The sequence below is a fragment of the Belonocnema kinseyi genome, chromosome 10 (assembly GCF_010883055.1).
Source record: "Belonocnema kinseyi isolate 2016_QV_RU_SX_M_011 chromosome 10, B_treatae_v1, whole genome shotgun sequence".
Lineage (NCBI taxonomy): Eukaryota > Metazoa > Arthropoda > Insecta > Hymenoptera > Cynipidae > Belonocnema > Belonocnema kinseyi.
Genome location: NC_046666.1, coordinates 5,203,072 through 5,218,186, shown reverse-complemented (window position 1 = coordinate 5,218,186; position 15,115 = coordinate 5,203,072). Strand labels below are relative to the sequence as shown.

Here is a 15,115-nt window from a genome sequence, read left to right as displayed (position 1 = left end):
ATTATAATAATATTATTAATATTGAAAAAACCGAACTTTTAACTGAATATGTTTGAATTTTCTACTAAGAAAAATTTTTCATTAATTTAAGAAAAAAATTTAACAAATTTAACATTTTCTACAAAACAGTTAAATCACCATCTCTAAAATATAAATCTTCAAGCCTAAAACACAATTTTCTTCAAAGTAGTTGAATTTGAAACCTGGAGTTGTGAATTTACAACAATAAAATTAATTTTTAACCAAGATAAATGAATTTTTTATCAAATAATTCAAACTACAAAAATTAGTTTGTAACTAGTTTAATTTTGTGTCTACAAAGATAATTTTTCATATCCAAAAGACAAATTTTAAATAAAAGAGTTAAATTTTAAACAAAATAGTTTAATTTGACACACAAACATTTTTTCAATAATGTTAAAAAAAATTCAAATTTTTTTTGAATTTCCAAGCCGAATAGATTAAATTTTCAACAAAACAGTTAAATTTTCATCCCCAAAACATAAATTTTCAACAACAAAATTAAATATCGACCAAGATGGATACATTTTTAATCAAATAGTTAAAATTGAAAAATTGAATTTTCAACTGAATGTATTTGAATTTTGAATCTACAAAGAAGAATTTTTTAAATTTTCGAGAAAAGTGTTGAATTTTCAATAAAATAGTTTAATTTTTCACAAACAAAAATTCTTCATCTATGAAAAAAAATTTGTTGTTTTAATTGTTGAATTTTCGAGCCGAATTGATTAGATTTTCTACAAAAAAGTTTAATTTTCAACTCCAAAATATGAATTTTCAATAACAAAATTAAATTTCGACCAAGATGAATAAGTTTTCAATGAAATAGTTGAAGTTGAAAAGAAAATCGATTTTTTAACTACATAGTTGAATATCGAATCTACAAAGATAAGTTTTTAAATCCAAAATACGAATGTTCAAGAAAAGAATTGCATTTTGGATAAAAGAGTTTAAGCCAAAAAAGATTTTTGATTAATATAAGAAAAAAATTGCAACAATTTGTTGAAGTTTCGAGCCAAATGAATTGTTCTACAAAACTGTTCATTTTTGAACACGAATATGTGAATTTTCAACAACAAAATTAATGATGACCAATGATAAATGAATTTTTAATCAAATAGTTGAAATTAAAAAAATATATAATTTTTAACTGATTAATTGAATTTTTTAATCCGGAAGATGTATTTTCAAGAAAAAAGTTTAATTTTATGTCAAAAAAGATTTTTTATTGGTATAAGAAAAAATTAAAACAAATTGTTTAATTTTAAAGCAAAGTAGATGCAATTTTCTACAAATCACTTAAATTTTCATGGTCAAAATGTGAATTTTTAAGGACTAAATTAATTTTTAACCAAGATAAAGGAATTTTTCATCAAATGGTTGAAATATAAAAAATTGAATAATTAACTGAAGAGTTGAATTTTTAATAAAAGAGTTTAATTTACCACTTATCTGAACGTATTATAATTTCCGAACAGAAGTTAAATATTCATTGATAAAATTGTAATAAACATTCACATATTACATCATGTTTTCTCGCTCTTTATTACCCCAGTTTCCCCATCACGTAATTCTCACTTATAACCACGTTACGTAATATGTGAACGTACCCTAATTAGGTAATAGCAAATTAGTGAGGTGCTTGCTTCACTGATTCAATTAGTGACTGATTAAGATAGTGATGTGAATCGTTTCTGATATAATCACGCGAATCTCTCGGCTGAAAAATTTTGTATCGAAGTAGAAGGCACTCTTCTAAAACCTGTAACTATTACGCCTTATTCCGCAATAGGATGAAAGGAATCTGTCTTATCATCAGAAAATAACATAATTTCTTAAAGTCCTTTCAGACTAGATGGAGTAGTGAATTACAATTTTTTTAAATTAAGTTTTTTCTGCAAAAAACTCCTTTTGATCCGCTGGGAATCGAACCACGGAACTTCCGATTGCCGGTCGGGTGCTTTCCCCTTAAGCTAGTGGGGAATTCGAGAGAAGAATCCTTTTTCAGAAATACACGCATTATCATTCTAGGTTTCAGAAGTACAATTTTTCAAGGGATCTGTATTATCATCAGAGAATATCAGAATTTCTTAACGTTCTTACAGACTAGATTAAGTAATGAATCAAAAAAATGTTAGGTTACATTTTTGCTAAAAAAAGATTTTCTTCTTCGCTCCGGTGGGAATCGAACCACAGAACAGCCGATTGCCAGTTAAATGTCAAATTTTTCAAGGAATCTGTATTATCATAAGAGAATAACAGAAATTCTTAACGTCTTTTCTGGCAAATTAAAAATTTGTTTTAATGAATTTTTTCCTGAAAAAATATCTTCTCCTTCGTTCAGCTGGGAATCGAACTATAAATATTTCTATTGCCAGTTGGGTGTTTTTACCTTAAGCTACGAGAGAGATCGAAACAAGAATCCTTTTTCCGAAATGTACGCATTATTTTGCCAGGTGTTACGCATTTAAAATTTTCAAGGAATCTGTATTATCATCAGAGAATAACGGAATTTCTTAACGTCTTTACAGACTAGATAAAGCAATTAATTAAAACTTTTTAATGTTAAGTCTCTTCTGAAAAAAGATCTCCGTCCGCTTTCTACTCTATTCATTGCAGTTTTAGTGCTTTTTCAATTCCTTTTCAATTTTTTGAAGTTTTATGAATTGCATCGAAATTTGCCCATTTCCTTGAAATTTCTTTAAATTTACTGAAATTAAAAAAATTTAATTCACTAAAATGCTGTTATATTTGCCCTGAATTCTGATCACTTCCCTTTTTATATATTTAATTAAAGTTTTTTATTTTTTCAATTTTGTTCGATTCTATTCTTTCTAATTCTTCTGTATTTCTTTCAAGTCTTTTGAATGCCTTTAAATTGTTGTAAAATTGATAATTTCCTGAATTTTGTTGATTTTTTTAAATTTCACTTCATGCCTCAATTCAATGAATTCTTTAAAAGTTTTTTTTAATTTGCCTTGAATTGTTATGAAATTCGTTGAATTATTCTCATTTATCTTAAATCTCTATAAATTCAATCGAATTAAAAATTCAGTGTATTCAATTTTTTTTAAATATTGTTAAAGTTTCTTCAATAGTATTTTTTTCACTTACATTTCACTAAATTCGGTGGGAATTTTTGTTTTGAAATTTTTTTTGAATTAAATCCTTTCAAATTTTTACGAATGCCTTTGAAGTCTCTTGAATTCCCTTAAATTCTCTTAACTCCTTTTCAATTATACTGCAATCTGTGAAATATTTTGTATAAAATTTTTTTTTTCGAACAAATTTGTAATTCACTCTGAATTCTTATCGATGTATCCTGAATTTCTATAAAAAATTGAATTTCTTAGGAGTGTTTTTTTTTAATCACGCTAAATTATTTTAAATTCACTTAATTCTACTCAATTAAATAGATTAATTTTTTTTAAAGAATTAAGCCTGAAATCTGTTAGACTCACCTTGAATTTGCGATTTTTTAAAAAGTCACCTTGAATTTTATAAATTTCATTGGCTTCTTTTCATTTACCTTAAATTTCTTTAAATTCACTAAAATATTATTTAAATAATCGGGTTTATTTGGTATTTTTTAGATTTCTTATCATTCGCCTAGAATTGCCCTATTGCCAGTGCCGGATCATGGGGAGGGCTTGGTGGTGCTGAAGCACCGGGCCCCACGCTAGTGGGGGCCCCCTTCTCCCCAAGAAAAACATATAATATACAGTAAAATAACCCGCTTATAAACAAAAATAATAAAGTCCTAAAAAAATTTTAGTAAAATTTTTTCAATTAAATTTTTGAATTTTTTTATCATGAACTAATTTTAAATGAAAGTAAAATGTTAAGTCCAGCCGCCTTAAAGGGGCCCCAACGTTATTTTAGCTCCGGGCCCCGAAAGGTCTTAATCCGCCCATGCCTATTGCGCATGCTATGCATAAAGCTTTTTATTTGGTTTTTTTAGATTTCTTATAATTCGCCTAGAATTGCCCTATTGCGCATGCTATGCATAAAGCTCGTGATTGGTTGCTGTTCGCGCGCTTATTTGAAATGTTGAAAAATACCATTTTTGTATTTATAACTTCTAACTGAAAACAATTATACTTTAACTTGTCCAAGTAATACGTGAATGGTTTTTATTATATGCTGAGCACTAGGTTAAAAAATAAAATGAGTATTTAGTAAATAAAAAATATAATGTTATTTAAAGTAATCTGGTTTTATATTGTTAATGATTGTTACTAATTTTTGAATTAAAAATGTTTGTCTCAGAGTAAAATTAATATACAAATTCTATTACGGGATGAATGGAACATCCCGAAAAATAAAATTCGTGAATAAGAAAAATTCCGGATAATGCGATTTTCGAATTGGAAAATTCCCGAATAGTTTATAATAATATTGATTTGAAAAATGCCAAATAATAAAATCTCCGACAGAAAATTGCTAAATTATAAAATACCTAAACTAGAAAATTCGCAAAATATAACATTTCCGAAATCAAATCATTCAACAATTTTCTGTTTAATAATATTTATTGATTAAAAATACATAATTCCTCCCATTAACACATTAACGACCAAAAACTACCATTTTTATTTAAAAATTTTGATATTAAAAAAATAATTTTTCAATATTCAAATGTTCGAAAATTATTGTTTGAATTTAAAATAACATTTCGTAACAAATAACAATTTCGTCTTTATGAGATTTTCTGCGATTGAAAATTATTCAATCTATCGACGTCGCCTATTTCAAAGCTATTTTTATTTTCCTTATTATTTAAAGGAATATTTGAAGTCACGTGATTTCTCCGTTTGAGTGTGTGATGATAGCCTTGTCGCTTGAGAAAAACAGTGTGCGAGCAGCAATGGATCGCAACAGATCGTAGTCCGATATTTTCGGACCAGTAAAGTGATTAACTGAATAAAGACGTTAATTATTACATCTTACAAAAATGTCTATATAAACGAGTGAGTGAGTGATCTGTGTGGTTCTAAGAAATTGTCTTAGTCTGCCAAGTATTCTATACTTAAAATAAAACTTGAACTAATTATTATTTCTAACGATTCTTCTCTGTCTATTTCTGATCTGGCGAAATTAATATTTATACACATAAACATTAAACAAAATGGTCCTTCGAGCCGGATTCAAGATCGTGAAAAAAACATCAAAAAATATAAAATTGGTATAGAAAAGATCAAAGTGAGAAATTTTATTAAGTGAAAGCACGGGAACTAGGTGGGAAATATGACGGCTTGAGGTCACATAGCAAGAATAAGATGGTGACAACATCTTCGCATGTACTGTAAGGCAGTCGTCCTTCTCCAAACAGTCTGTACTGTACTCTTTCATGCTGGATCGGTTTTTCATCATTCTTCACTTGAAGGAAGAAATAACAGAATTGCCAGCTGATATTTGGATGATTTTCAACACACTTAATTTTAGACTTCATCGATTTTTAATCTTCTCCAGTGGTAAGATGACAACTTTAATTTACACATGATGAGAGAAGCTCGTTATGGCAAACTAAATAATAATAATTCAGACCTTTTCAATTTTATCAGAATTATCAGCAATTGTCAATTTGAATTGCTTCTTTTGTTAGAATGGATCCATTATTCTCTGAGTTATCAGAGATTTCTCAGGCGATTCTACGCACTGAAACCAATTTTAAGAAAATTGGAAAAGCCAATCTAACAGTGGCTACTGTCAAATCCCGGATAGAACTTTTTGACTAACGCTGGAAGTGTTGTGAAATCCTCCATCTGGAGATTAAAGCTGGAACTACGTCGGCTGAGTGTGAGAAATTGGAATATTTCCAATCATAACTTCCTCAGATCACTTTACCGGAGTTTTCAGGAGACTACGAGGATTGGGAGAATTTCCGCGATTTATTTAATGCTTTGATAAATCAAAACGATTCCTGGTTAAATGTAACAAGATTACACTATTTGAAATTGTCCTTAAAGGGCGAAGCTGATGGTTTTTTAAGACATGTTTCGATAACTGATGCTAACTTTATATTCACTTGGGAGTCGCTAAAGATCAGATTTGACAACAAGAGAACTTTAATATCAAGTCATTTACAAGCCTTTATCAATCTACCTAATGTGCCGAATAATATTCTGAAAGACTTAAAAAACTTACGCGATAAAACAAATGATTCATTGGCGGCTTTCAAAAATCTTAAACACTTAACAGAACATTGGAGTGATTTACTGGTTTTTATAATGGTTAAAAAGTTTGATATTGGTACTCTCAAGGAATGGGAGATACATATTGATTCTAGCACTGATTATCCTACTTATCAACAACTTGACTCATTTTTGGAGATTCGCATACGTATTTCGGAGGCTATTAAAGCTTCAAAACAGGTTTTGAGTTCTCAAGAAAAGAGTAGGACGTCAAAACAATCGGGAGTTAGGAGACACAGTGCAACTTCTAGCTCAAAGTGTCTCCTTTGTAAGGATAATCACTCTTTATTTAAATGCAACTAATTCAAAGCTCTGTCTGAGGACAGGCATAGGGAAGTTGCTACAAATAATCATTGTTGTTATAATTATCTCACGTCTGGACAGCAACCTCATAAGTGTGTTAGTAAATTCAAATGTTACAAGTGCGGTAGGAGACATAATTCCCTGTTGCATTCCGATGATTATAATTCAAATCCTACCTTATAACCAACTAAATCTGCATCGGTTACTTTTCAATTGGCAGTGTCAGGTTCTCTCGCGTCACAATCAAATGATCCCGGAAATTGCACCGTAAAGGTGGGGGTGAATCATATAGCGCTTAAAGAAGCAGACGATAAAGTTCCGTTTCATTTTCTGAATAATCATCCAAATTTATCGCGCTCAACGTCACTCGCTGCGGCTGTTATTTCCTTTCAAGCTGAAAATGGAAGAAGTCACAGATCTAGAGTTTTGCTGGACCAAGGATCTGAATGTTGTTTTATTACCGAGAGAGCAATGTAAATATTAAGTCCACACTACAAAAAGTTTAAAGCAGTAGTATATGGGGTTGGAGGAGTTAATATTGGTTCTTCAAGAAAGTTAGCAGAATTTAATTTAATTCCTACACAAAAGAACTGCCCTAAAGTCCACATCCAAGCTTTAATATTATTACATCTTACATCATATACTCCTCCTGTAAGATCTAACGTGGGGAATGAAGATCAATTAGAGGAGTTAGGGTTAGCAGATCCAAATTCCTTTAGCTTCCATTAAGTTGATTTGATTTTAGAAGCCGATAAATATGGCTCACGTTTACTTCACGGTCTCGAACAGGGTATATTGGGTGGTTCTCTTACTGCGCCAAGTACCGTTTTTGGTGGGATTTTATCTGGGCCGGTTTCAGTCACAAATAAAATAGAAATTAACATTCCAGTTACAGCATATCAGGCTATTTCAGCAGAAGTCTTGCATGAAGACTTAACCTGGGTTTGGGAGATGGAGGAAGTTCCCTTAAAAATACTTTGACAGCTGACGAAATGTTTTGTGATACGTTGTGATACGCTCACCTTTCAAAAACGGTTCTCCCATAATAATAGTTGCATCCCTGAAGAGAGCTAAGATCGTTTTGAATTAAGTGATTCGTCGTTTATCGGAGAAATTGGAATTATTGTTACAATACTCCAGTTTCTTATCAGAATATGAAAGCCGTGGATACATGGAACTTCTTCAAGAGAAGCAATTGGATAGTTTTCCGCGAACTGTGTATTTGCCTCATCACCCTATCTTAAGAGAAAGTAGTTTCACTACTAAGTTAAGGGTTCTTTTCATCGCTTCCAGTTTAACTTCCAATAATTCTTCCTTGAATTCTCACCTTCACATCGGTCCCAAGATTCTCAATGATTTGTTTTCAATCATTATGAATTGGAGATCACATCTCTTTGTTTATATGGCTGACATTGAAAAAATGTGTAAAAAAATTATAGTTGACCCTCGGGATTGCGACTATCAAAGAATCGTCTGGATTTCTCCTGATAAAAGGTTCGTCGCCCATAGACTTTTAACCGTTACTTACGGTACTGCCTGTGCTCCTTATTTGGCTAAGAATGTGGTTAAGCAGTTAGCTTATGATGAAGAAAATAGATTTCCTTTAGCCGAAACTATATTAGAAAATAATATTTACGTCGATGATGTTTTGTTTGGTGCAAATAGTCATATTGAGGCTCAACAGGCACGAGCTCAAGTAACACTGTTATTAGAAGCTGGCGGTTTCCATTTGCGAAAATGCGCCGCAAATGAACCCGAACTATTGGAAGATTGTCCCTCAGGAGAACACGAACGTGCTATCGAATTTCCGTTAGCGGAGGATGCTCAGCTGGAGGTTCTAAGTTGATTTTGGGATCCTAAGTCCGGTTCGTTCTTTTTTAAAGTGACTACTTCTTTAGTCGAAAATCCAACAAAATGGTTTGTTCTTTCATCAATAGCTAAGTTGTATGATCCTATGGGTTGGATAACTTTAGTCATAATAGTAGAAAACATTTTAATGCAAGAACTTCGGCTGAGTAAACTCGACTGGAACGACAGACTACCTAATGATCTTAAAATTCAATGGTTAAATTATCATGGTTCTCTGGAAAAATTAGAAGCACTTAAAGTCCCCAGATGGACACGACAACTACAGACAAACTCTGAATTCGAGCTTCATGGATTTCCTGACGCTTTGTCAAAAGCTTATTCAGCTTCCGTTTACATTAGAATTCTAAGTGAAGATTTAAAACAGGCTTATGTGTGCCTACTAATGGCTAAATCTAATGTAGCTCCTGTTAAATATGTATCAATTCCTCGTTTGGAGTTGTGTGGAGCTACGTTGCTAACTAAGACACTTAGGTATGTCATGGAAACTAGGTCATTGGATAAAATATCTGTTTACTGTCACACTGATTCCGTAACAGTTTTGACTTAACTAGGACAAAATCATTCCAATTAGCCTGTGTTTATTGCTAATAGAGTTTCCTTAATTCATGAGATAGTACCTACCGCGAAATGGCGATACATTTCTACTAAAGATGATCCAGTCGACTGCGCTATACGGGCATTCACGCCCGAAGAATTGAAAAGGAACTCCTCATGGTGGCAAGGTCCACCTTGGTTAACTTTGCATTCCTCAAAAAAACCCGAATATCGCCACGCAGCCCCCGCGCAATCAAATTTAGAACAGAGGCCACTAGAGAGTCATAATGTTTTGAGTGTGATCAAAAGTCCATTTAACTTGATGCTTAAATTCTTCTCTTGGCCAAGATTGCTTCGTGTAACTGCCTATTGCAAAAGGCTTATTGATGCCTTTGTGTTCAAACACTCAAAACTTAATAAGCCCAAACCTAAATTTTCAACCATGTCTCTAATGCGATTGAAATCCAACAAGCTGTTATATTTTGGATTCAAATTGTCCAGACAAATTCCTTTTCTAATGAGATAAAAGCTTTGAACGAAGAAGATAGGGTGGTTCCAAAGTACTCGCTATTAAAAAGTTTGAATCCATTTTTGGATTCCAACAATCTCTTAAGGTTAAGTGGAAGACTACGGCATGCTCCTATTAGTTTTGATGAGAAGCATCCTATCATTTTGTCGCGTCACCACATAAGTGAGCTTATCGCCACGGATGCTCACCTTCGATCTTTACACGGTGGTCAGCAATTAACTTTATATACGCTCAGACAGCGTTAATGGATTTTAGGAGCTCGCTCTTTGGTTAAACGACTGATCAAAGGTTGCCTGGAGTGCACACGTGAGAGATCGGCTTTGTCTCAACAATTTATGGGGGACTTACTTGAATTGAGAGTAACCTCAAATCGTCCATTCACACATTCTGGTGTGGACTATGCAGGCCCATTTAATGTTCGCTTTGCTTCCGGTCGTGGCAGAAAGAGTTACAAAACTTACGTCGCGCTTTTCGTCTGTTGTTGCATGCGAGCTCTACATTTAGAACTCGCTTCTGATCATTCATCTGCCGCTTTTCTCGCCGGCTTTCAGCGATTTTCTTAAAGGCGAGGAAGGCTGGAGTTAAGAGTTTTAAACACCATTTGAAAAGAATTGAAGGTACACATACTCTTACATACGAAGAGTTTTATACCCTTCTTACTGGTATAGAAGCTTGCCTCAATTCTCGTCCTATTGCCTCTCTTTCAAATGATCCTAAAGACTTTTCCTATCTTACACCTGGACATTTTCTGATTGGAGCCCCTTTGATAAGCATTCCAGAACCCTCATTGGAATTTACTTCGGAAAATCGATTAAATCGATGGCAGTTTGAACAAAAAATTTGAGATATTTACTGGAGAAGATGGGCTGTTGATTATTTACAATATTTACAAAAACGCCACAAACGGTTCAACAAAGAGCTAAATCTTGTGATCGGTGATATCGTTTATTTGAAACATGATTCGTTGCCGCCTTAGTTAAATGCTACAAGGGAATGGACGATTTAGTACGTTTTGTTCGCGTAAAAACTGCCAGTTCGGAATACGAACGTCCGATTACTCAGATTTGTCTGTTACCAGTAAGAGCGAAAGAAATGAGGGAAATCTGAACAACTATTATTAATTAGATTTATAAGAAATTATTCTGTAAACTTAGCGGATTATGGCGGGCCGCTAAGACTATTAAATTTTTGTTACATTTATACTGTTTCTTCACGGCGGGCGGCATTTGCGTTGTTGCCAAATACTCGATTAAGCACTTATTGTTTTTTCTTTTCATCGTGCAGTTACCACTCACGAGGCGGGCGGTATGTTTAAAGTTGTGATGTTTCGTCTTTATGAGATTTTCTGAGATTGGAAATTATTCAATTTATCGACATCGCCTATTTTACAGTTATTTTTATTTTCCTTATTATTTAAAGGAATATTTTGAGTCACGTGATTTCTACGTTTGAGTGTGTGAGAAAAACACGCTTGAAAAAACTGTGTGCGAGCAGCAGTGAATCCCGACAGATCGTAGTCCGATCTTTTCGGATCAGTAAAGTGATTAACTGAATAAATACATTAATTATTACATCTTACAAAAATGTCTATATAAACGAGTGAGTGAGAAATCTGTGTGGTTCTAAAAAATTGTCTTAGTCTGACAAGGATTCTTTTCTAATTTGAATTTGTATTTCTCGATACGTAAATGTTAAGCATTTCAAAAAATACCTGGAATAACATTTTTCTATCAATTTTAATTGATACAGAATATTTTAAATGCGAAAATTAGTAAAAATAAGTAAAAAAAAAATAAAACGATTACACTAACAGGCAATTTTGTATTGATAGAATAATCACTTTTTTAGCATAATATTCAGTATTTATTGAGAACCAACTGCGAACCACTTGAACCTGTAAGAATACGATCATTATTAATTATTATTAATAAATACAATGTTTTTTTTTATCGTTTTAAGTAAGGGCGCGAACGGCCACTAATGGAAACCAGCGGCAAATTCAAAATAAATGTAAGCTTATACTTGAAGGGGGTTTTCACAAAATCATGTTGGTACCTTTTTTTAACTTATGCGATTGGCCCCGAAAATCTCTAAAATTCTATCGCATATATTTTAAAGAAAAATTTAAATTTTAAATATTTAAAACCTATTGGATTTTATTTTTCAGGTTGAGCAGATCACTGCCGAGTACAAGGCTTTGGCTCTTCAGTACCATCCTGATAAAAATGAAGGCAACAAGGAAGCGGAGGCAAAATTCCAGATGCTTAAAGTAAATAGTTAAAAACTTATTTATACTCTTGAGAAAAGTTATTTGCGTTTTAAAAAGTTCAACGCAGCTCGACCTTATATTCCAATAAAAATATTGTTTTAAGTCTACCTAAAGTGAAATAAGTTCCTCAACTAACAAACTTTAAAGAAAGATTATGAAGAATAGAAGAAAACTTTGTTTTATCTTTCGGCGATTCTCTATAATGAGTTACCTAACTTTATAGTTTAATCTTTGTTTTCAAAAGTTTTTTAAAACATTTTTCAGACCTATATATATATATATATATATATATATATATATGAGTAAAAATAAAAAATTTGACGTATTTTCTTCAATAGTATTCTATTTGCAAGCTATGAAAAAAATCGATGTTGAAATGACGCCGTAACGACGTCATTTTGACTTATAAAATACTTTAAAGTCAAAAAGATGTGAAAGTTCATTTTCACAAACAGAATTTTTATTATCAATATTTCAATAATTTATGTTTGATTCCATTTCCTATTACCTATTGAAAGTCCGTTTGTTTCTGAATGGAAATTCTATGATGTCTGTTACTTCATTTGAAGAATGAATTCCATGTTAAAACAACGTGGTGACAGCATTTCATAATTCATTCTCGAATAATGGTGATAGTTCTATTATCCAAAATAAATTAATATTCGTAACTGGTGAACGTGAATATAAATTTCTTCGAATTGCTGGAATATTAGCAAGTTCATAATTTTAAAATTCAAAGTGCCCGCCCAATTGCATTACGCATTCCTACTGCACAATGCGCATCAAAGTGACACTCTGTATGGCAGCAACTTTCGTGAACCTCCGCTTCGCTGCGTGCATTGTCGCTTGATAGTTTGCTTTTACATTTTTAAGAAAAAGAAGTGGTGATATGATGCCAGTGGGAAAAAATATTAAGGATGTCCTAGAGACGTTTTTGGGACATCCCTAAGACGTCTTTTATTTTGGTCATCCTAGCAGTGATCCCAGATCTGAAACGAGTTGTGGTCCAATACTATGACAGGGCTATGTCCGTGTGAATATAGTAGGAGACGCTGTAAATGACTGAGTTGCGCGCGCAACCCAATTTACCTCTTCTGAATTTGAAAACTCGAAGGTGCACGATTGCCGGTCGGAGCGTATATTTTGAGGTTATGTTATTTCATGTATAAAATATAAATTATATAAATATTAATACTATTGTATATATAAATATATACGTATATTAATGATGATAATATTATAATAGTCTTATTTATATCTTGATCCGCATTTGAAAGAAATTAAAGAAATTGGCGATTTCGGAATTCATCTCGTTTGGATAAAAACTCAATTATTTGATTGAAAAATTAATTATTTTGTTGAAAATGTAACTATTTTGTAAAAAAGACCTCTTTTCTATCAAAAGTTCAACTACTTTTTTTAAATTTTTATTTTTTTTTTATTTGAAGGTTCATCTCTTTCGTTGAAAATACATTTTTGAAACTGACAATGAATCAATACCATTTTTGGTTAAGAAATCATGTGTTTTGTTAAAAGGTCGTCTTTCTTTGTAGAAATTAAATTGTTTTATGGAAAATTTATATTTTTTGATTAAAAATTACATTTTTCGGTTGAATTATCAACTATAAATATTTTTTGGTTGTAAAGTCGTTCTGTTGTAAATGCAACTATATTTTTAAACATTTAAATCATAATTTTTGGGTAGAAATACTCTTTTTGTTTTTAAAATTAAATAATTTCCGTGAAATTTCATGTATTTTGTTGGAAATTGACCTTGTTTAACAGAAATTTAATCTTTTTGGTTGAAAATGTATCATTTTTGGTCAAAAATGCCATTGTTTGGTTAAAATATCAACTGTACATCTTCTTGGGCTTAAAAGTCGATTATTTCACTAAGAGTTGAACTTCTTTGTAAAAAAATACGTTTTTTAACAAAGTTTTTTAATTATGGTTAAAAATTGAACTATTTCGTTGAAAGTTTAACTCTTTCATTGAAAAATCATATTTACCGTTGAAAAAATTCAACTTTTTGTAGATAATTCGTCCTTTTCACTTTAAAATTAAATAATTTCTTTAAAAATTCATGTATTTCGTTTAAGATTTGTCTTTTTTCGTAGATCATCAATTTTCTTGGTCGAAAATTCATCTGATTGGTCGAAAATTTAACAACTTAGTTTAAAATTAATTTTTTCTGTTAAAAATTATTTATCTTTATCTGAAAATGTAACTATTACATGATTGATTAAAAATTAATCGTATATATTGGTTAAGTTGGAAAATCGTTTTTTTTATAGAACATTAATCTGCTTGGTCAAAAATTCACCTTTTCCCTTGAAAATTTAACAATTTTGTTGAAAATTCGTTTTTTTTCTTGTTCAATTCAATTTTGTAGCACAGTTTCTACCTGGAAATTGTACTATTCCATTTTTGATTGAAACTTTATCCTGTAAATTGTATTAGTTAAAACACCAATTATTTGATAGAAAATTAATTTATTTTGTTGAAAAGTAAACTTTTGGGTTGAAAATTGATTTATTGTGTCAATTAGATTTTTTTCCTAAAATTAAAAAAACTGCAAAATAAAAAAAATTGCCTTAAAATCGTCCTGATTCCTTTTTTAAAATTTTTAAAATCTTTTTAAATACTCACTAAAATTAATTTTTCAAACTAAAAAATCATTTTCAATTTTCTTAGCAATCACAACAATTTTTGTTATTCTTTTTAAATATTTTACAATTCTCAAAAGCTTTTTTTTAAATCTCCAAAAATTTACATCGTGTTTCCAATTATTTCAAATAATTTCAAGTTTTAAATTAATTTTGAATATTATTCTAAATTAAAATTGTAGCGTTCAAACTTAAAATTTTGCTCATTACAATTTTAACAATTCAAGGCTTTCTATTTCGAACCACTCTGTTCAAATTTGTATAGGTTTTAATGGTTGTTTATAATGGCTTGTCCCAGATCTGAATTATATTTTTTTTTCAAAAACTCTCTGATCCAATTCAGAAATACTCGTACATACAATTGCTTTGAAAAATTCCCTGTTTTAATTCAAAATTCAGGATGAAATTAGAAAATTCAAAATTTTAAATCTGAAAATGATTTTTTTGAGGTGGAAATCTTTTGATATTAAAATTTTTAAAACTGAAGCTTGACAAATTTTTAATTCAGAAATATTTCATTTAAACTCTCAATAATTCATACGTATGAAACACAAACTTTTAACTCCTTTTAATTTTACAATTTTCTTAATTAAATTATTTTAAAATACGAAATTACCATTTTTAAATTTTTATGACTTTAACATTTTAGAGATTTCTGGTTAAAGATACAAATTACGCTATTATTTTTAAGGTTCAAAATGATAATAATTCAAAAAAATTTCAGTTCGTT

General features: G+C 30.8%; 1 protein-coding gene across 3 annotated transcripts in view; it reads left to right on the top strand.

Moving 5' to 3' along the window:
* Window positions 1–15,115, top strand: part of LOC117182288 (J domain-containing protein) — a 56,678-nt gene that overhangs the window by 21,194 nt on the left and 20,369 nt on the right. For all 3 annotated transcript variants that reach the window (XM_033375413.1, XM_033375415.1, XM_033375414.1), the window contains one exon: window positions 11,618–11,719. In XM_033375413.1, the coding sequence (XP_033231304.1) occupies window positions 11,618–11,719 (102 nt within the window). The remainder of the gene's footprint in view (window positions 1–11,617; window positions 11,720–15,115) is intronic.